This window comes from Acanthopagrus latus, chromosome 2 (genome assembly GCF_904848185.1).
Source record: "Acanthopagrus latus isolate v.2019 chromosome 2, fAcaLat1.1, whole genome shotgun sequence".
Taxonomy (NCBI): Eukaryota; Metazoa; Chordata; class Actinopteri; order Spariformes; family Sparidae; genus Acanthopagrus; species Acanthopagrus latus.
In genome coordinates, this window is record NC_051040.1 from 11600798 (window position 1) to 11625316 (window position 24519).

The window sequence follows — 24519 nt, forward strand, 5'->3', positions numbered from 1 at the left end:
GTCGATCAGCTATACAGCTAATGTTGGGATATGACAGCAAGGGGCGAGTTCTCATTATTAAAATTAGGCCATAGGTGAAAATGTCAACTTCATTCTTTGATGACAATCCAAAAAACATAACAGTTGGTGATTACGTAAGAAATTGGGGTTGCATTTTTTCATTGAATTATATGTATCGGTTAATAGGAATATATAATACTTTGTTTTACATTCTGTCAGTGTGGTACAATGCAAGTCATCAATGAAATGAAGTCTGGTTACTAAACTATTCTGTAAAATATTATAGTAATAATAGTAACAAAAATGTGCCACTATATCATTTTGAGCTTTCTGAATTATTTGGGTGCCCCTCTCCACATCATGCTCTTTTTTGTATTCTTCTGTGGTTTCAGTAAGATAATGTAACATTTTGGAACAAAAATACAAATGAGCAGTCCAAAACTTGAAGCCAGAATAGCAAATATCTCCACAGCAACACTGAACTTTCCAGGAGAGCTGACATACGCTGGGATAAAAGTGATCCATACTGCACAGAATATCAGCATGCTAAAGGTGATAAATTTGGCTTCATTGAAATTATCAGGCAGTTTCCGAGCCAGAAAAGCAAGTATAAAACACAACATGGCCAGAAGTCCTATGTACCCAAGTACAGCCCAAAAGCCGACAGCTGAGCCCAAAGCACACTCTAAGATGATTTTGTCCTTGAATTCCTTAAAATTCTTAAAGGGAAAAGGAGGAGAAATTGTTAACCAGAGGACACATATGATAACTTGTATAAGAGTGAAGCCAAGAACAGTAAGTTTCTGCTGAGCAGGCCCAAACCATTTCATCACATCACTACCTGGGAGTGTGGCCCTGAAGGCCATTAACACCACTATTGTTTTCCCCAGAACACAAGAGATACAGAGGACAAAGGTGATGCCAAATGCTGTGTGTCGCAGCATGCAGGACCACTCAGAGGGCCGGCCGATGAAGGTCAGAGAACACAGGAAACACAGAGTCAAGGAGAAGAGCAGCAGGAAGCTCAGCTCAGAGTTGTTGGCCCTGACAATAGGAGTGTGCCTATTTCTGAAGAAAATGAACGCCACAACAGCAGTCATGCATGTTCCAAAGAGAGAAGCTGCAGTGAGCAGTGCTCCCATAATCTCTTCATATGAGAGAAACTCTGCCTCCTTCTTTACACAGGCATTTCTTCTTTCAGTTGACCAGAACTCAGGGTGGCATCGCACACAGGTGATGGAATCTGAAAAATAACACAGAAGTTGAAAATGTGTAGGATTTGCTCATTACATTTGACTTGTCCTGTGCCTATGTAATTACTCCTTTCCATAAAAGTTATGGCAGTGTGCTGTAAATCTTAGTGTTAGATGCAACAATTTGCTAATTCTCTTCAATACATACTGAACTGAAATCAGATCAAAGATAATGTACTGTATATAATGTTTCACCTCATCCATTTCATATATTTGAGAAAATATATGCTATTTCTGAATTTGAAGTGAATGATTTGTTTCAAAATAGTTAACAAAAGACTGGGAAGGTTGATGAATGCACAATGTAGCAATGTACAAAACTCCTAGGCAGCACATTCCATTTGTAAGCTGGTTGACTGTTAAAAAGGTGATTGTGTCATGATTGGATATGAAAGGGTAGTCATAAAAAATTGTTTGTCATCATTCAAAGGGGAGGTTTCACCAGTTTGTGAAAAAGTACGTGCGGGAACACTTATTTTGTCTAAGAACATTAGTAACATTAACAATGGTAAGGGATTTCATGATTTCACCATCTATGATCCAATATTAAAAGATTAAAAGTACATTTTTTAAAGTATACACTTATGAATTGGATGCCTGCATTTATTATGACTAAACCTGTAGTGTTACTGATTTCTCCCTCTGCACATTGTAAACAGTCATAGCAGCAGACAGGTTTTCCTTTTTGGAGAATCTTGCGAGTTCCTGGGGGACATTTCTCACTGCAAACTGACAGAGGCACCTGTGTGGGCAAAGTGGCAATTAAAAACAAAAAATGTATGTGAATTCACTTTGACAACAAGTTTTTATTGCAAACATTAATTATAAATTTGAATTATGATATATGAATGAAATTATGATACCAAAATAATGACTATAGAATCAATGTCAGCAGATAACTTGCCTTGTGTGAGTTCTGAGCCCAAATTAAAGGCTTATTTTGCAGTTTCATCTGATTGTCTGCAGGTAAAGACGCATCATAAAGCCCGACTGTGACAAAGTCCACAATTCCATTTTCTGTTGGCTGCCAGTTTATAATTTCATACTTTGCTGCTGGATCTCCATTCTCAGTGAAGTAAACTTCATCTCCTTCCTTTGTTGTGAACCGAATCTTTCTTATGTGCTGCAAAATCTAAGCAGATTTGAATAAATATATATCATTATCCAACAAATATTGTGTAGGTCTAGTGTCTCTGCACCCCAAATTTAGTTTTTAGAAAATATAAACAATTGTTTTGGTTGTTGATGTGATTAAATGTAAAGACTGATTGAAGTGTCTGTATTCAGCTCACCTGAAATGGATCTAGCTGCACATTTTTGTTACATGTTTTATTACATCTCAGAATATTATGAAGTGCATGGGCCACAGCATACACTCCTTTATAGATATTGTTAAAGATAGGCATTAGTGACATATCAGTGAAGCTGTTTTGGACTGCAGTCACATCTTCATGCCCAGTACATTCTTTATGATTCCCGTCTGAGGACTCTGACAGATTGAACTTGCAGTCAAACAATTTCTCCCAAAACTCTGTAAACAGTTTATTACTAGATGAATTGAGTGGCTTCACATCCAAAATGAACTCTCTCATGCCACTGACATGTGCTTTGGGGATGGACAGGCCAATGGCACCATCCAGAATGTGATGTCCATCCATGGCTGCAGTATGGAAATCAAAGATCCAGCCTTCATTGCCTACCCACTGGAACCCAGTCATGTTTTGCAGAGATAACTCCTGTATTATCACATACAAATCCGTGGGGGAGAGGAAAGTGACAATCACTTTGGAAGTGGAAGCCTTGATAATGTCAACAATCTGTCGTATTTTGTCTGGTGGATCTGTTCTAAAAACAGATACAGAGTACTCCAGACAGATACCCAGCTGCTGGGCAGTCTCTATGAATGTGGCCATGCCGTTATTACCATAATCATCATTGGTTCTAATAGCTCCGACCCAAGTCCAACCAAAGTACTTGACCAACTGTGCCAGGGCTCTGCTCTGGTAGTAGTCACTGGGTATTGTTCTGAGAAATGATGGGTACTTGGTTTTATCACTGAGACAAGCACAAGTAGCAAAGTGGCTGATCTAAAAGCAAAAAAAAAAAAAAGAAATCCCATGATAAGATACAAAACATTTAAACAGCACAATACTAGTATTTTAAAACCTGTTTTGCTGTAACCATCTGGCAGAATAATAATCAATTTCCACAAATATTATTTGATTCCAACCAATACCCACCAGTGGGATATAAAAAGGTCCAATAACAGTAGATATAGCCATAGAAGGAGATGAAAAAGTCTCTCCCATAATGGCCTGCACTTGGGCAGGTCTGGTACATTCTCCCACGGAGGGTGCAAATACTTCCTCATTACCATTCGCCAGGGCCAGTGCAACTGTGACACCTCTGGCAATGGAGGCACAGGCATCATGGATCTTATATCCCAGAGAGATGCCTGGCAGTAGGTCTGTGCTGTTATTAATCTCCTCTAAGGCAAAGAGCATAGCCTGGGCAAACTGGAACCCTCTGAAATTTAAGCTTCATGTGGAACAATTGATTTAGTTGGAATTGCAGGCAATTTGACTTTTGAATGAAACAATAGCAGAATTTATTAAAAAAAAAAAAAAAAAAAAAACGAAAAAAAACATTTGATGGTATTAATAAACAGAAAACAATCACATCTCATTTAAATACATAGTTATCCCCTGTTATACCTGTTTTAAATACTCTTATGCTTTCACATGTTTGAAATCTAAATATAATTTTTACAGTATAATTTACCTGATGCAGTGCAGTGGCAGTGGTTTGTGCATGTATGTATCCTGTCTGTCCATCCACGTGTTGTGGAAAGAGAAAATACCCCCCAACATGATGTCACCATCCTTTGATAGCTGTGGATTTTCTGGATCCCCTCTCCTTCTGCATGGCAGCTCCCCAGCCTGAGCAACAGATGCCACCAGCAACAGATGACAAAGTGCCCAACCCTTCTCTGACCACCCATGTGTGGACGTCATAATGTCTAAGAGAGCTGGACTACTTGCTGCCTCACATGAACCATAATGTAAATCAAAATGTTGCCTCTGATATTTATACATTTTAGAGAAGTACAAAACAGAATGGAACAGTGATGTTATATCTCTGCGGACACACCAGGTGGATTGAGAGGAGGGAGATGGCCTGACAGTCTTGGGCCAGAGCCATTTTTTTTTATTCTAGCCTATTTAATAATAGTGGGATAATTGAAAACATTATTTTAGAGCCAACAGTACACTTATGTTATTCATGAAAAAAACTGAAAGATTACCAAATAATCTAGAGATGGAAAAAGAGGGAATACGTAGTCCAGTAGATTTCATGAGATATTAAGGTCAACGTGAGAACCTCAAATACAAAACAGCCTATCTGGATGATCTACAACCAATAGAGTGGAGAACGTATTAATTTGGTCTCGTTTTTTTGAGTGCTGCTCTGATGGCTTCTCCATCTAAGGTTTTCAGTTTAGAAAATAAATTAAAATGAACATAGCAAGCCAATCAATTCCCTGGTTTCTGACACAGGACAGTTGTTGACTAGGCCTATTGCTATATACCATTTGAGAGCTGTACATTTTCACAGCCTGGTTTTGCCAATGAATCTGAAGATTACCTGATGTCTGCTCAATCCCTTTCATGTCATGATACAGAATTTCATTTCATTACAACTGTATTAGTATTTGTGAAATGTCTGTACATCGGTATGATGGTACGGTGATATGATTCTTTATTATATTGTATTAAATTCTGTCATGTTACAAATACCATTAAATACAGTGTAGAATTGTAGAGGTGCACAGTTTAATAAAATGAAGATAGATGTCTCCTTGCCAGTCTGATGTACAAAGTTCTGAGTAAATCTTGCTCCCAATGGCCACTTTTTAGTTTCAACAGTACATCGGTTCATTGATGCAAATATCTAATCTAAAGAGTCATGTGGCAGAAACAGAATGCATAAAGGTAGGCAGACATGGTTAAGGAGTTAAGATGTTATTCTGACCAATCACCAGGATGTAGATGAAATCTGATCAAAGTGATGATTGTTTAGGGTGGCTTGAGTATCTCAGTTGCTCCTAATCTGCTGGGAAATTCATGCACAACAGGATCTAGAGTTTACATGCTCACCTAAAATAGACAGTAGAAAACTGGACAAACATTGCTTAGCCTGGCCAAACCTGATTTCTGGATGAAAGTAGAGCTGACGAACATGCCAACATGGACCAGAATTTCAATGGAACTTTGGAGTACTTGTTAAAAACATGTCACAAATATTCAAGCTGTCCAAAGGAAACATGGAGACCTACCCATGATTAGAAAGTTGTACCCAATGAAGAGGCCACTAAGTGTGTGCCTTTGTTTTAAAGCATTCAGGTAGACTTTGGTGCTCCTTTCCCCATCATATTCTTTTTTGTATTCTTCTCTGGTTTCAGTAAGATAATGTAACATTTTGGAATAAAAATACAAATGAGCAGTCCAAAACTTGAAGCCAGAATAGCAAATATCTCCACAGCTACACTGAACTTCCCAGGAGAGCTGACATACGCTGGGATAAAAGTGATCCATACTGCACAGAATATCAGCATGCTGAATGTGATAAATTTGGCTTCATTGAAATTATCTGGTAGTTTCCGAGCCAGAAAAGCAAGACTAAAACATAACATGGCCAGAAGTCCAATGTACCCAAGTACAGCCCAAAAGCCTACAGCTGAGCCCAGAGCACACTCTAAGATGATTTTGTTCTTGAAAGTCTTAAAATTCTTAAAAGGAAAGGGAGGAGAAATTGTTAACCAGAAGATACATATGATAACTTGTACAAGAGTGAAACCCAGAACACTGAGTTTCTGCTGTGTAGGCCCAAACCATTTCATCACATCACTACCTGGGAGTGTGGCCCTGAAGGCCATTAACACCACTATTGTTTTCCCCAGAACACAAGAGATACAGAGGACAAAGGTGATGCCGAATGCTGTGTGTCGAAGCATGCAGGACCACTCAGAGGGCCGGCCGATGAAGGTTAGAGAACACAGGAAACACAGAGTCAAAGAGAAGAGCAGCAGGAAGCTCAGCTCAGAGTTGTTGGCCCTGACAACAGGAGTCTGTCTGTATCTGAAGAAAATGAACGCCACAACAAAAGTCATGCATGTTCCAAATAGAGAGGCTGCAGTGAGCAGTGCTCCCATAATCTCCTCATATGACAGAAACTCTGCCTCCTTCTTTACGCAGGCATCTCTTCTCTCATTTGACCAGAACTCAGGGTGGCATCGCACACAGGAGATGGAATCTGAAAAATGATTTCAAAGAAGGTGTTAGACTTGCTAATGACATTTGTCTCTATGATGCATCTTTTTTGTCCATACAAGACAGACACCACATGATTACTATCCAATAAATGGAATCACTGACAGTTTGAAGACACTGAAAACATTGTCTATTCACTCCCTATTGTATCCCTATTCCCTATTGTTTCAAGACTACCACTTCATTATATATTCCGTATGGGGTAACTATAGCTATGAGTAGAGGGTGCTGTCTGCAAACAAGAGTGACCCAAAGAAAATCAATAAAGGCCCTGAAAGATGCAGAGACCAACCCTTCAATTGGCATCTCAGGACTGCCAGCAAGCCTGACTAGGAGAGATAACAAAATGGTTAAGAATATGTAAAACACATGGCCTAGTCATCTACAGACCCTGAGACCTATAGATTGTTAAAGAAACTGGCAGCTATGACAGAAGTCAAGTACACTGAAGCCCCTGAATTGTGTCCTTGACCTGATAAGACAGCCTAGGCTTTAACAAAGATCTGCCAAAATGACTGGATTTGAAGGGAAATGCTTGTCACTCTTGCTTAGGATTTTCTGAATTCTCTTTAAACAATTAAAATTGAAGTAAATTTAAGTATACTTAATTTATATAATAGTTTCATATTGGGGCTTTAACCTTGATTTAGATTTCCAAGATTGTGCATACATGTATATAGTTCATTTCAGACACATGTTTGAATATATGTTTAGGATATCTTATGCATTAACTTTAAATGCAATGATAGGGATTTTCAGTTTGTTTGAAAAAAAAAAAAAAAAAACAACTACACAGTTATTATGTATCCCCCAGTGCTTTTGAAATAAGAAAACAGTAACATTTGTTAACATTTGCATGTCAACATGACAACTTTTTGTAATGTTACTAAACCTGTAATGTTGCTTATTTCTCCCTCTGCACATCTTAAACAGTCATAGCAGCAGACAGGCTTTCCTTTCTGGAGAACCTTTCGACTTCCTGGGGGACATTTCTCACTGCAAACTGATGAAGGCACCTGCATAAACAAAAAGACAATGAGAAAAATGTGTGGACAATCACTTTGACTTTGTTTTTAAAAGCAAGAACTGTTATTTGAGATACAGCAGAACAAAACATTATCTATCCAGTTGAATCAATTGATAATTATTACGACAATTGATCAGATCAACAAAAACATTTACAGTAGTCACATGGTATCTTACCTGTAGTGAATTACGTGCCCAAATGAGAGGCTTATTTAGCAGATTCAGCTGTTTATCTGCAGGTAAAGATGTATCATGAACTCCAACTGTGACAAAGTCCACAATACCATTTTCTGTTGGCTGCCAGTTTATAATTTCATACTTTGCTGCTGGGTCTCCATTCTCAGTGAAGTAAACTTCATCTCCCTCCTTTGTTGTGAACCGAATCTTTCTTATGCGCTGTAAAATCTAAGAAGACATGCATCAGTGTAGATCAGCTGCTAAATATTGTGTGGTTCTTCTTTTTTAAGAGAATGACAGACAGACTGGACCCATTTAAACCATTTTCTTTGTTGACATGACTGAATGTAGAAATTGGGACTTTGGTGTTCAACTCACCGTCAGTGGCTCCAGCTTCACCTTGTTGTTACATGTTTTATTACAGTTGAGAATATTATGAAGTGCATGGGCCACAGCATACACTCCTTTATAAACATTGTAAAAGATAGGCATGAGTGACATATCAGTAAATGTGTTTTGCGCTCCAGTCACATCTTCATGTCCAGTACATTCTCTCTGATTCCCTGCTGAGGACCTTGACAGCATAAACTTACAGTCAAACAATGTCTCCCAGAACTCTACGAACAATTCATTTTTAGAGGAATTGAGCGGCTTTACATCCAAAATAAACTCTCTCATGCCACTGACATGTGCACTGGGGATGGACAGGCCAATGGCACCATCCAGAATATGATGCCTATCCATGCTCGCAGTTTGGAAATCAAAGATCCAGCTCTCAGTGCCTACCCACTGATACCCAGTCAAGTTGTGGAGAGACAGCTCATGTATAAGGATGTCTATATCCATGTGAGCGAGGAAAGTGACAATCACTTTGGAAGTGGAAGTTTTAATAATGTCAACTATCTTTTTTATTTTGTCTGGTGGATCTGTCTTATCGAAAGATACAGAGTACTCTAGACAAATGCCCAGCTGCTGGGCGGTTTCTGTAAATATGGCCATGCCATTATTGCCATAATCATTGTTTGATCTAATAGCTCCAACCCAAGTCCAACCAAAGTACCTGACCAAGTGGGCCAAGGCTCTACTCTGGTAGTAGTCACTGGGTATTGTTCTGAGGAATGATGGGTACTTGGTTTTATCACTGAGACAAGCACAAGTAGCGTAGTGGCTGATCTAAAAGACAATAAAAGATATCCCACGATAAACATATCGATAATATAAAATAGATACATAAAATACTGACACAACTCATAATATTAAATCTCCTTTTGCTATGATCAACTAGAAGAATACACTCACAAAATTTAACTTTCACTGACTTACCCACCAGTGGGATATTAAAGGGTCCAATAACAGTCGAGATAGCCATGGAAGGAGTGGAATGACCTACACCCACAATGGCCTGCACTTGGCCAGGTCTGGCACATGCTCCATCAGAGGCTGAAGATATCTCTTCATTACCATTAGTCAAGGCCAGTGTGACCCCCACCCCTCTTGAAATGGAGCCACAGATATCATAGATCTTATATCCCAGAGAGATGCCAGGCAATAGATCAGTGCTGTTATTAATCTCTTCTATGGCTAAGAGCATAGCCTGGGTATACTGGATCCCTCTTAAATTGAAACTTGATGCAGACAATCATGAAGAAAAACATTTTTTTTAACAATTTGTTCTTGAAAGAGAAACAAGATCACAGTAAATGAAAGCATTCTCATTGTATTAACACACACAGTAATGGATATGTTAATCCTCAGTTTGATAACCATTTTGTACCTTTTCTATCTGCAATCCCTTCTTCTTAGATATTTTAAATCTAAATATATTCCTGCCGTATTATTTACCTTGTGCATTGCAGCGGCAGTGGTTTATGCATATAGGTATCTATTCTGTCATCCCATTTGCTATGGAAAAAAAACATCCCCCCCAACAGAATGTCCCCATCTTTAGATAGCTGTGGGTTCTCTGGATCTGATCTTCGCCTACAGACTGGCTCCTCAGCCTGAGAGACAGATGCAACCAACAAAAGCTGTAAGAGTACCCAACCCTTCTTTGACAGACTCCTTGTGTGCGTCATACTTTCTAAGAAAAGTTAACCACTGGGTGACCTCACACAAACCATAATGTAAGTTATGGAGTGGCTCTGACATTTATACATTTTGGAGCAGCATAAAACAGAATGGAACAGAGATGTTTTATCTCTGGGGACATACAAGGTCAATTAAGAGGAGGGAGATGGCCTTACACAGTTTTCTTTTTTTTTTTTTTTTTTTGCTTTTGTTTTTTTAGCCTATTGTATTTGGATCTTCAACACAGTGGTGGTGTATTAAGGAACATTTCAAATTGTGCTTACAATACACTTGTGCAATGTTTTAGTAAAATTCAGCTGCTCAAATGATCCAGACATGGAGAAACTAGAAATACAAAACACAAAACTTTGTAGACTCCACAGGAATTTGAGGTCAAATTGAGAACAGGGGAGAAAAGATGGACTGAGCGAGCCAATCCATGCCTCACACTTTGAGGCAGGACAGTTGTTGACTAGGCCAACTGCTATACCATTGTGAGCTGTGAATTTCCACGGACAGTTGTATGCCAGTAAATATGAAGATGACTTGCTGTTTGACTCTCTTTTCAAAAATTTCTTTAATCTTTCACAAAGAAAACAAAAATAATGGAAATAGAATCTCTGAGTCTGTCTGCAAAACTAAATGTTATTCTTTCATTACAACCTTATCAATTATTGTGAGACCTCTATATATAGATTAATTTGATTGTTTATTACACCGTATTAAATGATGCCATCTCAATATGATGTGCTGCAAATATTATCATATACTGTGGGAAAATATTACAGTGTTACCATTAAATAAAATTAAGGTCGGAGTCAACTTGCCAGTCAATTGCTACTTTTTTCGGTTTATCTGTACATCTTGTCTTTAATGAAAATATGTAATGAGACAATAATATTGCAGCAACTCAAATGCGTAAAGGGATGCTTGTGGTGTCAAGAGGCCGAGTTATTGTTCAGAGAAAACACCAGGATGGAGACAAATTGTGATCAAAATGAGTAGTGACTAATGTCCTGGAATTTTCTGGCAGTTTACAAATAATGATATTATTGGTGATGTTTTTTTTATCTGATCAATCCACTTGAGAAAGGAGACTTAAGAGACAAGATGCCTTAAGTTGGAGTTATAAGTGAAGCTCTATAGAGGAGAGCAGGCTGGACACTACATAAAGTCACACACTGTGCTGCCATGCCAGTTTTGAAGGACACTTCTCTTCTGTCTGTGACAACTTAACCCTAGTGAAGAATATGCATATAAGGCTATGCCTGAACCCCAAATATATCATTATCCGCTGCAGAATACACTGCGGAAATGCACTTACTTAAGTCACATTGCAATTGATGGGAGCATATGGACAGCATGACCTCAGGGTAACTCTACCTCCACGATGAACAGAGTGGGAGACATATATTGACACATTTATGACTATGAACTTCTGCAACTTAATATATGGAATTTGCTTTATATTATGACAAGAAAAAACTAAACTCTGAGTGACACCTTGGTGGGAAAAATGCTTTGTAATGAGAGAGTTCAGCGGAGAAGGGCCTTACTGATTTAAGCTGATTGGAAGGTGACCATGACTCAAATATCAATGCCTTACAACAATGTCATACAAAAGACCATCTCTGAACACACATAACTTCGATCCTTGATGTGGATTGGCTTCAGCAGCAGCAAACTGCACGGGGTTCAACCCCTGTGTGTGAAGAACAGGAAACAAGGGATATTGTGGCCACAGGGGAAAAAAACTGGACAGTAGAAACTCGACAAACATATATTTTACCTGGTAAATCTTGATTTCTGAGTGAATGTCTTGCTGGTGATCATGTCAAAATGGACGAGAAACTCAAAGTAACATTTCCAGTCTTATTTGAATCATGTCACAGAGATTCCATCCAGGGCAAAAGGGTGTCCTATACCCATGATTAGAAAAGTGGACCTTAAAAAGTGGCCACCAAGTGTATGCCTGTTTTCAATCTTTCATGAAGATTTTGGTGCCCCCTTCTCCATCATATTCTTTTTTGTATTCTTCTCTGGTTTCAGTAGGATAATATAACATTTTGGAATAAAAATACAAATGAGCAGTCCAAAACTTGAAGCCAGAATAGCAAATATCTCCACAGCAACACTGAACTTCCCAGGAGAGCTGACATATGCTGGGATAAAAGTGATCCATACTGCACAGAATATCAACATGCTAAAGGTGATGAATTTGGCTTCATTGAAATTATCAGGCAGTTTCCGAGCCAGAAAAGCAAGAACGAAACATAAGATGGCCAGAAGTCCTATGTACCCAAGTACAGCCCAAAAGCCTACAGCTGAGCCCAGAGCACACTCTAAGATGATTTTGTCCTTGAACTTCTTAAAATTCTTAAAGGGAAAGGGAGGTGATATTGTTAACCAGAGGATACATATGATAACTTGTATAAGAGTGAAACCCAGAACACTGAGTTTCTGCTGTGCAGGCCCAAACCATTTCATCACATCACTACCTGGGAGTGTGGCCCTGAAGGCCATTAACACCACTATTGTTTTCCCCAGAACACAAGAGATACAGAGGACAAAGGTGATGCCAAATACTGTGTGTCGCAGCATGCAGGACCACTCAGAGGGCCGGCCCATGAAGGTCAGAGAACACAGGAAACACAGAATCAAGGAGAAGAGCAGCAGGAAGCTCAGCTCAGAGTTGTTGGCCCTGACAATAGGAGTCTGTCTGTATCTGAAGAAAATGAACGCCACAACAGCAGTCATGCATGTTCCAAAGAGAGAAGCTGCAGTGAGCAGTGCTCCCATAATCTCTTCATATGACAGAAACTCTGCCTCCTTCTTTACACAGGCATCTCTTTCCTCATTGGACCAGAACTCAGGATGGCATATCACACAAGTGATCGAATCTGAAATATAATGAAAACAAATGTTCTAAACTCAAGAATTGCGCTTCACACTTGGGCTTTAACCCTGACACTTACACACAAAAAAAACCACATAGATAGATAGATAGATAGATAGATAGATAGATAGATAGATAGATAGATAGATAGATAGATAGATAGATAGATAGATAGATAGATAGATAGATAGATAGATAGATAGAATTTTTGGATTAAAAAATCTGCATAATAGCCATACAATCCCTGCAGGGACTACTCCCACGCTTTTGAAATCAGATGATCCATTCTATTCCTCAACATTTGCATGTGATCATGGCAACTTTTTGTCATATAACTAATCATACTGCACCTGTGGTGTTGCTGATTTGTCCTTCTGTACATCTTAAACAGTCATAGCAGCAGACAGGCTTTCCTTTCTGCAGAACCTTTCGAGTCCCAGGAGGACATTTGTCACTGCAAACTGACAGAGGCACCTGCATGAACAAAATGACAATGATAAAAATATATGTGTATATGTGCATTGACCAGGGGTCTTTGAAAGCGTCCATTGTTGACACAAATATAGTCAAACAAAACATTGTTTATCCAGTGACATATGTTAGAAATTAGAATATATTAACATTAACAATTACAGCAATCAGTTGTTAGCTTACCTGTTGTGAGTTCTGAGCCCAAATTAAAGACTTATTTTGCAGTTTAAGTTGTTTGTCTGCAGATAAAGATGCATCATAAAGACCAACTGTGACAAAGTCTACAATACCATTTTCTGTTGGCTGCCAGTTTATAATTTCATATTTTGCTGCTGGGTCTCCATTCTCGTTAAAATAAACTTCATCTCCTTCCTTTGTTGTGAACCGAATCTTTCTTATGTGCTGTAAAATCTGGGAACATATGGATCAATGTAGGTCATTATCTGACTAACTTTATATGGGACTATTGTGTCAAGAATGATAGACAGCAACCATTTGTTTTTAAAAACTTTAAACATTTTCTTTCTCAAATTGACTAAATCTATATCAAAATATTAGTCTTTGGTGTTTAACTCACCGTGAAAGGATCTAGCTTCACCATATTGTTACATGTTCTATTACAGCTGAGAATATTATGAAGTGCATGGGCCACAGTATACACTCCTTTATAAACATTGTAAAAGATTGGCATGAGTGACATATCAGTATATGTGTTTTCCACTCCAGTCACAACTTCATGTCCAGTACATTCTTTTTGATTCTCTGATGATGACTTTGAGTGTTTGAACTTACAGTCAAACAATGTCTCCCAGAAATCTGTAAACAATTCATTTCTAGTTGAATTGAGTGGCTTCACATTCAAAATGAACTCTCTCATGCCACTGACATGTGCTTTGGGGATAGACAGGCCTATTGCACCATCCAGAATGTGATGCTTATCCATGGATGCAGTTTGGGAATCAAAGATCCAGGCCTCAGTGCCTACCCACTGATACCCAGTCAAATTGTGGCGAGACAGCTCATGTATTAGCAAGTCTATATCCATGTGAGCGAGGAAAGTGACAATGACCTTGGAGGTAGAAGTTTTAATAATGTTAACTATCTTTTTTATTTTGTCTGGTGGATCTGTTCGATAGAAAGATACAGAGTACTCCAGACAGATACCCAGCTGCTGGGCAGTTTCTGTAAATATGGCCATGCCATCATTACCATAATCATCGTTTGATCTAATAGCTCCAACCCAAGTCCAACCAAAGTACTTAACCAACTGGGCCAGGGCTCTGCTCTGGTAGTAGTCACTGGGTATTGTTCTGAGGAATGATGGGTACTTGGTTTTATCACTGAGACAAGCACACGTAGCGAAGTGGCTGATCTAAAAGGAAAAGATATGATACTCCAAGAAGACTATAATACAGAGCAAATACATAACTCACAACAACTTTTTCAAAGCTCCTTATTATTACCAAATGGAAGAACACACTCACAAATACAATTTAGTTTTCACTAACTTACCCACCAGTGGGATATGAAAAGGTCCAATAACAGTCGAGATAGCCATGGAAGGAGTGGAATGACCTACACCCACAATGGCCTGCACTTGGCCAGGTCTGGCACATGCTCCATCAGAGGCTGAAGATATCTCTTCATTACCATTAGTCAAGGCCAGTGTGACCCCCACCCCTCTTGAAATGGAGCCACATATATCATAGATCTTATATCCCAGAGAGATGCCAGGCAATAGATCAGTGCTGTTATTAATCTCTTCTATGGCTAAGAGCATAGCCTGGATATACTGGATCCCTCTTAAATTGAAACTTGATGCAGAAAATGGAGACAAAGAAAATTAAATTAAAACAAAATACAAAGCAAAAAAAAACAAGAGCACAATTAATGAAAGCATTAAGATTGTTTTTACACACACATTAAGTGTTAAGATGTTAATCCCCACTTTGATAACCATTGTGTACCTTTTTTATCTGCACACCCTTCTTCTTAGATATTTTACATCTAAATATGTTTCCAGTGTAATTTACCTGGTGCATTGCAGTGGCAGTGGTTTCTGCATGTAGGTATCCATTCTGCCTTGCCATTTGCTGTGTAAAGAAAAGACTCCCCCTAACATAATGTCCCCATTCTTAGATAGTTGCGGGGTCTCTGGATCTGCTCTTCGCCTGCACACCGCTTCCTCAGCCTGAGAGGTGGACGCCACCATTAAAAGCAATACGATTGCCCAACCCCTCTCTGGCCACCTCTGTGTGGACATCATAATGTTATCAAAGAACATCACCCGTACCAATAGCATACATCCAAATATCTCCCCAGTATTTATACATTTTGGAGAACCATAAAAAATAGTAGATGTTGGATCTCAGTGGATCCAGATGGTGGAGAGAGGGAGGAGGGAGGTGCCCTCCTCTTGCATGCCACATGTCTCATCCTTGTTCAAATATCTTAACTGCGGATGCTGTCAAATAGGAATATTTAATTGTGCTTCACAAATTGTTTCATTTAAGAAAAAAAGTACACAACATTGTAACATTATGGGGCACAATCTATACTTTAAATCAATAATAATACAGAATGAACATGCTGTGGATTTTTTTATTAGACTCAACTAAAATGCCCAAAAGTAGCAAAGGTCCACAAGGGTTTCTCACAAGGCTCAGTTCTTGGCCCAATATTAACAACTGTACACATACATTTCCCTGGACATAATATTCCGAACAGAGCTTTACATTTCAACATTAATAATACAAGTCCAGCGTCGATAACTCCAACTTAACGCAGATAAATCAAACCAGTTTACTGTACCACTTCAAAAACAGTAAGATTTACACTGTCTGAGATAGATGTGACCAGAACAACAAATTGAGATGGTACCTACTTGGGGTCTCATTTATCAAAGTTTGTAGATGACCCGCACTTAATGTTTGTTTATGTTAAAATGATTAAATATATGTTTGGCGATTTTTTTTTTTTTTTTCTGATTCATAAAACCTGCCCTACACCCAGCAGTGCACAGTTTTCCTTAAAATCCTCTCATCCTCGCCTGATGAGACAAACACATGCAGACCGACACAGTGAATTATGACTTTGACCCCCCTTTACATTTCTCTTGAAGAGTCTTTGACACTCTTCCAGATTTTAACAAAGTTAGAGTAACTATTAAGTCAGAACCTATTCTTCTGAAAATTGATGTATTGACGTCCTCAGGAACCGACCAATAATATAGATTTGTGAAAAAAAATGAAATTAGCCAAATTTGGACATAGGAGGTTTCTGCCTGACAGAAACGATATGCACAAGAGTGACTGACACTTCTCAGACACTCCACTTGGCTCTAATTGACTGTATTGACCCAGGAGTGGTGGATTCTTGCAAATCAAATTAGGGTCACAGACAGTGGATTTTTATACAGCTGTCCTGTATCTTATTCTACTGTCTGATCACAATGACAATTTTAGAAAATATAATCCAAAAATAGTTACAGACTACAGCTTTAAGGACGGGATCTTTCTCTGTGTTTCAGCTTCAGCTTTTGTTAAGTTTCATCCAGAACTAAGTTCTGTCTTACTTGTTTAATCAAGTTAAGTACCATGACCTGATTTAAAGAAAGTAAACTTTAACTTGAAATCTTGTATTAATTTAATCAAGTGTAACTTGATTGGCCAACTAAGCATCCTTTGGTTATTCTAGTGAAGTTATTAAATGAGTTTATCAGTCAGGGCCTCACCACTGACGGATCAAGATCAAAATCTTCATCAAGACCATCATCATTAAAAAATATGTTAAGGAAACCTGCTGTTTAAGAAACCATGTGAGTGGTTTCCAACGAAAAACAGACTCTTTTGCCCGGTCGAACCAGCTCTGCCCCCAGTGTACCCGAGCTGTACCACCAGCTGGGTTTTGGATCAAGACTGCCACCCTGCAGTTAAAGGACAGCCAAGGCCAACAGGTACAGCTTGCTGACTCTCTAAACAACGCTCAGATGCTCAAGTATCCATTCATTAATCCTGCTGGATTCACAAATATGAAATATGAGTTGGTGTTGGTGTTCTGAGTTAATGTCTTTGATTTGAGGAACATCTGATTTGAAATTGGTTAGAATGAATTATGGTTTAAGTTAACCTTGAATGATATTGATTAAGTTAACCAAGTTTAGTCAAATTTGATTTATTTCCTCAGGATTAGTCAAAGAGATAAAAGAGTGGAGGAGGTGCCCCTATTTATGAGTGCTTTAGTACAGGAGAACTTCAGTCGATTTAAACATGCAGCTTCATTGCTCAAGCTACCTTGACTTGCCAGTACCAAAGACGCAAACACATTTGGTCCAACCATTACAGGGCTCCGTGAACGGACAGTTAACATAGCTTTCAATGCCAAATCTCTGTTCACCGAACCCTGTAATGGTTGGACCAAATGTGTTTGCGTCTTCAGCACTGGCAAGTCAAGGGTACCTTGAGCAATGAAGCTGCATGTTTAAATCGACCAAAGTTCTCCTTTAATCCCAAGTGATTATAATAAATTCAATTTATAAGCAGTGAATCATCCTACATGTGGAACTGAGCCTGCTAATTGATGGTTCTTTATAGTGAATCATTGTTACAACTGAGATGAAGACACATTAAATCACACCGAAAACGAGGTGTTTGTTGACGAGGCAGACAATAAAAAGCTCATGTTGTTAACTCTTTCATACAGCCGTACAAGGACATTGAAAGTGTGCACATCCTTCACTCACAAGTGTATTTATATGTTTACAGCTGTCAGATTGACTGCTTCACACCTGCCAAAATGATCACAACAATCAGTGGTAACCCCCACCCTAGGATAACATTTGAAAATGGAAGTTTGATGCTTGAACACAATTTATTTATCAAGTTTAATTATGGTTAACTCAGCCTGCATCATGATTAGTACTCTCAATAAGGATTAGAGTGTAACTTTCCTTCCAGTCTTCGATAATTTATACAATCTATTCAGTGTGCTCTGATTGCCTGTCAGTAGTCACGTTTACCCCAGCAATTTTACACACAAAACTATATGGACACTGATATTGCTAAAATTGTACTAAGAGCTATATCCACAGTATTAGAAGATATCATTGATTCTAGTCAATATCTAGCGGTCTTAGAGTGATTTGATATTAGGCTTTGCTTACATCTTTAAAAATTGAAAGGTGGTTATGGAATAAAAATAGCAGCAATAAGTACACATAATGCGGCTAGTTTTCATGTTTATAGTGAAGTGGAACTACTTAGCTTAGCTTTTGCTAATGGAACAACACAAATTTTTCAGTATTTAGCTGCATATGATAAATCGCACAGATTAACTCTGCTAAAACATGAGATAGCTCTTGTCCATAATTTGGCAAAAGCTGGAGGTCTATGACATTAAACAGGTGCGCCATGTGTCTTATCCCTGATAATTCGATAAAAAGCACAGTGCTTCGGAAGATTTAGGATGCATTTTGGTCCTGTGTCCTGTCTGTGGAGTAGTATGGAATTCTGACTAAACATTAAGCGATAAAATGTTTGTCTTAATGACATTTTCATCGAATTTCTAAATATGTTGTGTTCATGCTTTATGACACAAGGGGGCAATATGGGAATTTAACATTTAAGATTTAGAAACCAATGCATGGATAAGAACACACTCTTCATCTGGGGTGTGGGGAGTTGTCAGAAAGTCAAATAAGAGATGACTCTCTTTATCTATAGTTTTTGTTAGACAAACTCATGGTCATAATCTTGCAAAATATCAAGGGGTCATTCCACTGGGGAAGGCATGTCAGGAGGTCTGTATATGTTGTTCTGTTGCTATCTGACAATAAGTGAAGAAAGTCTGAAAGCCTTGAAGAACACTCTGCTTGGGTCCTCTCTCCATGCTACATGAATGAAAGAGATCTGATTCAGTGAATGTATAATGTATTGAATGAACATTTTGATATCATTGCTAAAATATTATTTTAAGCCTTCACAATGATTTTGGTGCTCCTTTGCCCATTATGTTCTTTTTTGTATTCTTCTCTGGTTTCAGTAAGATAATGTAACTTTTTGGAATAAAAATACAAATGAGCAGTCCAAAACTTGAAGCCAGAATAGCAAATATCTCCACAGCAACACTGAATTTACCAGGAGAGCTGACATACGCTGGGATAAAAGTGATCCATACTGCACAGAATATCAGCATGCTAAAGGTGATAAATTTGGCTTCATTGAAATTATCAGGCAGTTTCCGAGCCAGAAAAGCAAGAAAAAAACATAACATAGCCAGGAGTCCAATGTACCCAAGTACAGACCAGAAGCCTACAGCTGAGCCCAGAGCACACTCTAAGATGATTTTGTCTTTGAACTGTTGAAAATTCTTAAAGGGAAAAGGAGGAGAAATTGATAACCAGAGGATACATATGATAACTTGTATAAGAGTGAAACCCAGAACACTGAGTTTCTGCTGTGCAGGCCCAAACCATTTCATCACATCACTACCTGGGAGTGTGGCCCTGAAGGCCATTAACACCACAATTGTTTTCCCCAGAACACAAGAGATACAGAGGACAAAGGTGATGCCGAATGCTGTGTGTCGCAGCATGCAGGACCACTCAGAGGGCCGGCCGATGAAGGTCAGAGAACACAGGAAACACAGAGTCAAGGAAAAGAGCAGCAGGAAGCTCAGCTCAGAGTTGTTGGCCCTGACAATAGGAGTCTGTCTGTATCTGAAGAAAATGAACGCCACAACAGCAGTCATGCATGTTCCAAAGAGAGAAGCTGCAGTGAGCAGTGCTCCCATAATCTCTTCATATGATAGAAACTCTGCCTCCTTCTTTACACAGGCATCTCTTCTCTCATTTGACCAGGACTCAGGGTCACATCGCACACAGGTGATGGAATCTGAAAAAGAATGTTAAAGCAGGTGCTAGATTAGCTCACTACATTTTTTTTTCTTTTTTATGTATCAATTTGGCATCTTTTCTGTGCCTTTGAGACCAAAACTACATTATTCTAAAATTGTAATAACCTTACAAAAGCTACATGGGATCATCATGAATGGCTTGGATCACATAACGAGCAATGTTTTTCCCCCTGTGCTGGTGATAGCTGAGATTGGCAGTATTATTTCTTCAGGTTGACAGTCCAGTTCTGAGCAATTCTTGTGAACCCTCAAGGACTTAAAGGCCCTATTTGTAAGAAAAATTCCACCTTGTCATATACTGATGCTCTGGGTTTCCCAGGTCTTCAAGAACTGACGTGTTGGAATTAAAGGACCAGTTGGCCACCAGTTGGGAGTGAGACTTTAAAATCTTTTTTTTGCTGTTGTTACAAATAGGAATGAGCTGATTAAATGTTGGTGGTCAAAATTAAAATTTGCTGTGACTTCATGGTATTCCATTCTCGTGAACAACATATCTCAGTGTTGGGACAGATGAAGTCATTCACTGTGGATTTCAAAATGGACCCAGATTGAGCTCAGTTTCCCAGAATTCTCTAATCTTCACACCTAGGTGCAAATTCAGCTTTGAGCTACATTTAGTTGGAGTGAGAGACCACTCTCTCACTAGACAGTCAAAACTCCAGTTCCATTGCTTCTTCCATTGCTCTCTCTCTTCTATGAGTGAGCACATTATGCAGAACCACCATTTCATGCTGCTTATTTAATATTGCGCACAAGTTCATGTTGCCAGCTTGTAATCTGTCAAGTACTCCAAAACCCATATACCATTACTAGCTGTCTATCTTCCCCTTCTTCAGGTGTGGTGTCCCAAGGTGATCTCAGGTAGGGTGGAACTTATTATTTATCATAATTAATAATTGTCTCTGAAAATCATTCATTATTAATGACAGACTAAATTAACCCAAAACTCTCTTTTAATGTTGCATTAAGCACTACATCAGGAATACCCTGAAGTGATGGATCAAGTCTTTGGATGTGGGGGTTATATGAGGTATTCATCGATGGTCAGAGTATTACTTGCACTGAATGACTATCAGTTCTCCCCCCGTGTGGAGAAGTAGCTCATAGCGAAAACAGGGGAGCAGGACATTGTACTGCTGTAAACCAAGCACTGTGTTATGCCCGAGATCAGCTGTTTGGTTTGCACTTTCAGCAGCTGTCTGAGGCGATGGAAAAGTCCCTCATCCAGCCCCACAACAAAAGACCTGAACTATCCCATTACAGGATTGTTTTTTTTTTTTTTTTTAACTCAAATTTGCCATAAACATCCATTTTGATGAGCTGATTGGAATTTGGTGGTCAAAGGTCAATGTCACTGGGAGCTCACAAAGCTTTTATTTTCTCAAAAAATCACTTCACCTGTGGTGTTGCTAATTTCTCCCTCTGCACATCTTAAACAGTCATAGCAGCAGACAGGCTTTCCTTTCTGCAGGACCTTACGAGTTCCAGGGGGACATTTCTCACTGCAAACTGACAAAGGCACCTGCATAAAAGAAAATACGGTGAGATTACATTTATGGGCATTCACTTTGACAAGATTTTTGTCATGGCAAGCGTCTATTACTAATTCTAATGAATGAATAGCACATGTCACTTCTCATAAACAATTGAAGTGATCAGATGGTACCTGTGGTGAGTTCTGTGTCCAAATTAAAGATTTATTTTGCAGTTTCAGCTGTTTGTCTGCAGGTAAAGAGGCATCATAAAGGCCAACTGTGACAAATTCCACAATGCCATTTTCTGTTGGCTGCCAGTTTATAATTTCATACTTTGCTGCTGGATCTCCATTCTCATTAAAGTAAACCTCATCTCCTTCCTTTGTTTTAAACCAAATCTTTCTTATGTTCTGTAAAATCTAAGGAGATATAACATCATTATAGATCATTATCTATTTGCAACAATATATTTGTCGACATTTAAACAATTAGATATTGTGACTTAACAACTACAAACTATTTTTTTTCTTTTCCACTCACTGTAAATGGATCTAGAGGCACCTTGTTGTTACATGTTTCATTACAGCTGAGAATATTATGAAGTGCATGGGCCACAGCATACACTCCTTTATAAATATTGTAAAAGATAGGCATGAGTGACATATCAGTGAAGCTGTTTTGCACTCTAGTCACATCTTCATGTCCAGTACATTCTGTCAAATTCCCTGCTGATGACTTTGACTGCTTGAACTTACAGCTAAACAATGTCTCCCAGAACTCTGCAAACAAGTCATAACTAGATGAATTGAGCGGTTTCACATCCAACATGAACTCTCTCATGCCACTGACATGTGCTTTAGGGATGGACAGGCCAATGGCACCATCCAGAATGTGATGCTTATCCAAGGCTGCAGTGTGGGAATCAAAGATCCAGCCTTCATTGCCTACCCACTGGTACCCAGTCATGTTGTGGAGAGACAGTTCATGTATTACCATATACAAATCCATGGGAGAGAGGAAAGTGACAATCACCTTTGAAGTGGAGGCCTTGATAATGTCAACTATCTGTTTCATTTTGTGTGGTGGACCCGTTCTAAAGACAGCCACAGAGTACTCCAGACAGATACCCAGCTGCTGGGCAGTTTCTATGAATGTGGCCATGCCATTATTGCCATAATCATCATTTGTTCTAATAGCTCCAACCCAAGTCCAACCAAAGTACTTGACCAACTGTGCCAGGGCTCTGCTCTGGTAATAGTCACTGGGTATTGTTCTGAGGAATGATGGGTACTTAGTTTTATCACTGAGACAAGCACAGGTAGCAAAGTGGCTGATCTAAAAATAAATAAATGATATCACAAGATAAATACATATAATTTCAGAAATCTTGACAATACCAATTTTTGCTATGACAAATCCCAGAGTACATTTATGTTTCACAAATATATAATTTGTACCCACCAGTGGGATATGAAAGGGTCCAATGACAGTAGATATAGCCATGCAGGGAGAGGAAGAGGTCTCTCCCATAATGGCCTGTACTTGGGCAGGTCTGGTACATTGTGCTTCAGATGGTGCAAATGTCACCTCATTACCATTAGCCAGGGCCAATGCAATACTCACACCTCTGGCAATGGAGCCACAGGCATCATAGATCATATAGCCTAGAGAGATGCCAGGCAGTAGGTCTGTGCTGTTATTAATCTCCTCTATGGCAAAGAGCATAGCCTGGGCAAACTGGAACCCTCTGAAATGCAAACTGGATGTGGACAGCAAAAAGCCATTTGAATAACAACACATTCGTCTTTGAAATAGAAACAATAGCATCACAAGTAATAGCCTTTGATGGTATTAATACAAACAATAATTAATGTTTCTTATTTCATTCTCAGTTTAATAACACTTGTGCACCTCTTGTATCTACTGTATACTCCCTTTCAGATATTCTAAATCTCCATAGATTTTTAGCGCATTATTTACCTGGTGCATTGCAGTTGGAATGGTTTGTGAATATAGGCATCCTCTCTGTGTTTCCAGCTGCTGTGAAAATAGAAAATTCCTCCCAACATAATGTCCCCATCTTTAGATAGCTGTGGGTACTCATGATCCCCTCTCCGCTTGCATACTAAATCCTCAGCATGAGAGACAGACACCACCGACAACAACTGTAAGAGCGCCCAACCCTGTTCTATCCAGCTCTGTGTCAACATCATACTGACTGAAAGAACTAAACCACTCAGTGACATAACATGTACCTTAATGAACATGAAAAACTTGCACTGGGATTTATACATTTTTGCAGAAGCATAAAGGATGATGAACAACTGCAATGTTTTGTCACTGTGGACCTACACGTAGGGGAGACGAGGGGGGTGTTGAAATAGCTATTAAGTTGTGCTAAAAGTTTTTCCTTTCCCAAATCAACAGTTTACTATTTATAACAAGTCTCTGCTAATTTATGTATTAAGTGTACCCAGAGCAATATCAACATTGATTTAAAATCATGTTTGTGTCTACTTGATTAACATAAGTCCAATATTCACTCTTTTTTTCAGCTTTGTTTTGGTCGCCATCAACTTTTGATCTGCAAAATTGCTCCTCTATTTTCATCACCAGTTTGCCAACTTTTAATGCAACATTTGGCAGGGAGCTGATAGTTTACACTTGTTTTTTAGATGTGCTTATGAGTAGGTCAACAGCCTGCTACAGCTTAAAGTAGGGGTTTCACCAACTGGTCATAAGTCCGCTAGTCAAGCACTAACAGTAACATTAACACCAACGAACAATGCATTGTAGCCTACAGGGGAACACAAGCCTTCATCCCTCCCAAGTTAATGCCGACATTTTTTTAACTCTAACTAAAAAGATGGCACGGTGGATGTTTTAAGCGAGCAGAATAATGAGAGAAAGTA

General features: G+C 38.9%; 4 protein-coding genes across 4 annotated transcripts; all 4 read right to left on the minus strand.

Annotated features, from left to right (window-relative positions):
• Positions 1-335: 335 nt before the first annotated feature.
• Positions 336-4102, minus strand: LOC119008566 (extracellular calcium-sensing receptor-like). The gene is made up of 6 exons (XM_037079023.1): positions 4035-4102; positions 3494-3791; positions 2546-3340; positions 2158-2385; positions 1872-1995; positions 336-1243 (listed from the first exon to the last, which is right to left on the minus strand). Exons 1-6 carry the CDS (start codon positions 4085-4087, stop codon positions 336-338), a joined length of 2406 nt encoding a protein of 801 aa, XP_036934918.1. The 5' UTR covers positions 4088-4102.
• A 1550-nt stretch (positions 4103-5652) lies between these two features.
• On the minus strand, positions 5653-9675 carry LOC119008573 (extracellular calcium-sensing receptor-like). Its single transcript, XM_037079031.1, has 6 exons — positions 9629-9675; positions 9114-9411; positions 8165-8959; positions 7787-8014; positions 7476-7599; positions 5653-6566 (listed from the first exon to the last, which is right to left on the minus strand). Exons 1-6 carry the CDS (start codon positions 9658-9660, stop codon positions 5653-5655), a joined length of 2391 nt encoding a protein of 796 aa, XP_036934926.1. The 5' UTR covers positions 9661-9675.
• Positions 9676-11839: 2164 nt separating this feature from the next.
• Positions 11840-15447, minus strand: LOC119008586 (extracellular calcium-sensing receptor-like). Its single transcript, XM_037079056.1, has 6 exons — positions 15254-15447; positions 14737-15034; positions 13798-14592; positions 13404-13631; positions 13100-13223; positions 11840-12753 (listed from the first exon to the last, which is right to left on the minus strand). Exons 1-6 carry the CDS (start codon positions 15430-15432, stop codon positions 11840-11842), a joined length of 2538 nt encoding a protein of 845 aa, XP_036934951.1. The 5' UTR covers positions 15433-15447.
• Positions 15448-19196: 3749 nt separating this feature from the next.
• Positions 19197-23820, minus strand: LOC119008595 (extracellular calcium-sensing receptor-like). Its single transcript, XM_037079085.1, has 6 exons — positions 23588-23820; positions 23069-23366; positions 22148-22942; positions 21799-22026; positions 21531-21654; positions 19197-20110 (listed from the first exon to the last, which is right to left on the minus strand). Exons 1-6 carry the CDS (start codon positions 23818-23820, stop codon positions 19197-19199), a joined length of 2592 nt encoding a protein of 863 aa, XP_036934980.1.
• Positions 23821-24519: the final 699 nt, after the last annotated feature.

Coding starts and splice junctions, on each gene's coding strand:
- LOC119008566 (XM_037079023.1), bottom strand. CDS start 4,087: ATGGACAGACAGGATACATACATGCACAAACCACTGCCACTGCACTGC. Junction 2,386..2,545: donor TGCAGCTAGATCCATTTCAG/GTGAGCTGAATA, acceptor AAATCTGCTTAG/ATTTTGCAGCACATAAGAAA. Junction 1,996..2,157: donor GGGCTCAGAACTCACACAAG/GCAAGTTATCTG, acceptor TTGCCCACACAG/GTGCCTCTGTCAGTTTGCAG.
- LOC119008573 (XM_037079031.1), bottom strand. CDS start 9,660: ATGCATAAACCACTGCCGCTGCAATGCACAAG. Junction 8,960..9,113: donor GACCCTTTAATATCCCACTG/GTGGGTAAGTCA, acceptor ATTGTCTTTTAG/ATCAGCCACTACGCTACTTG. Junction 8,015..8,164: donor TGAAGCTGGAGCCACTGACG/GTGAGTTGAACA, acceptor ATGTCTTCTTAG/ATTTTACAGCGCATAAGAAA.
- LOC119008586 (XM_037079056.1), bottom strand. CDS start 15,432: ATGGTGGCGTCCACCTCTCAGGCTGAGGAAGCGGTGTGCAGGCGAAGA. Junction 13,224..13,403: donor GGGCTCAGAACTCACAACAG/GTAAGCTAACAA, acceptor TTGTTCATGCAG/GTGCCTCTGTCAGTTTGCAG. Junction 12,754..13,099: donor ACAAATCAGCAACACCACAG/GTGCAGTATGAT, acceptor ATTATATTTCAG/ATTCGATCACTTGTGTGATA.
- LOC119008595 (XM_037079085.1), bottom strand. CDS start 23,820: ATGATGTTGACACAGAGCTGGATAGAACAGGGTTGGGCGCTCTTACAG. Junction 22,943..23,068: donor GACCCTTTCATATCCCACTG/GTGGGTACAAAT, acceptor ATTTATTTTTAG/ATCAGCCACTTTGCTACCTG. Junction 20,111..21,530: donor AGAAATTAGCAACACCACAG/GTGAAGTGATTT, acceptor ATTCTTTTTCAG/ATTCCATCACCTGTGTGCGA.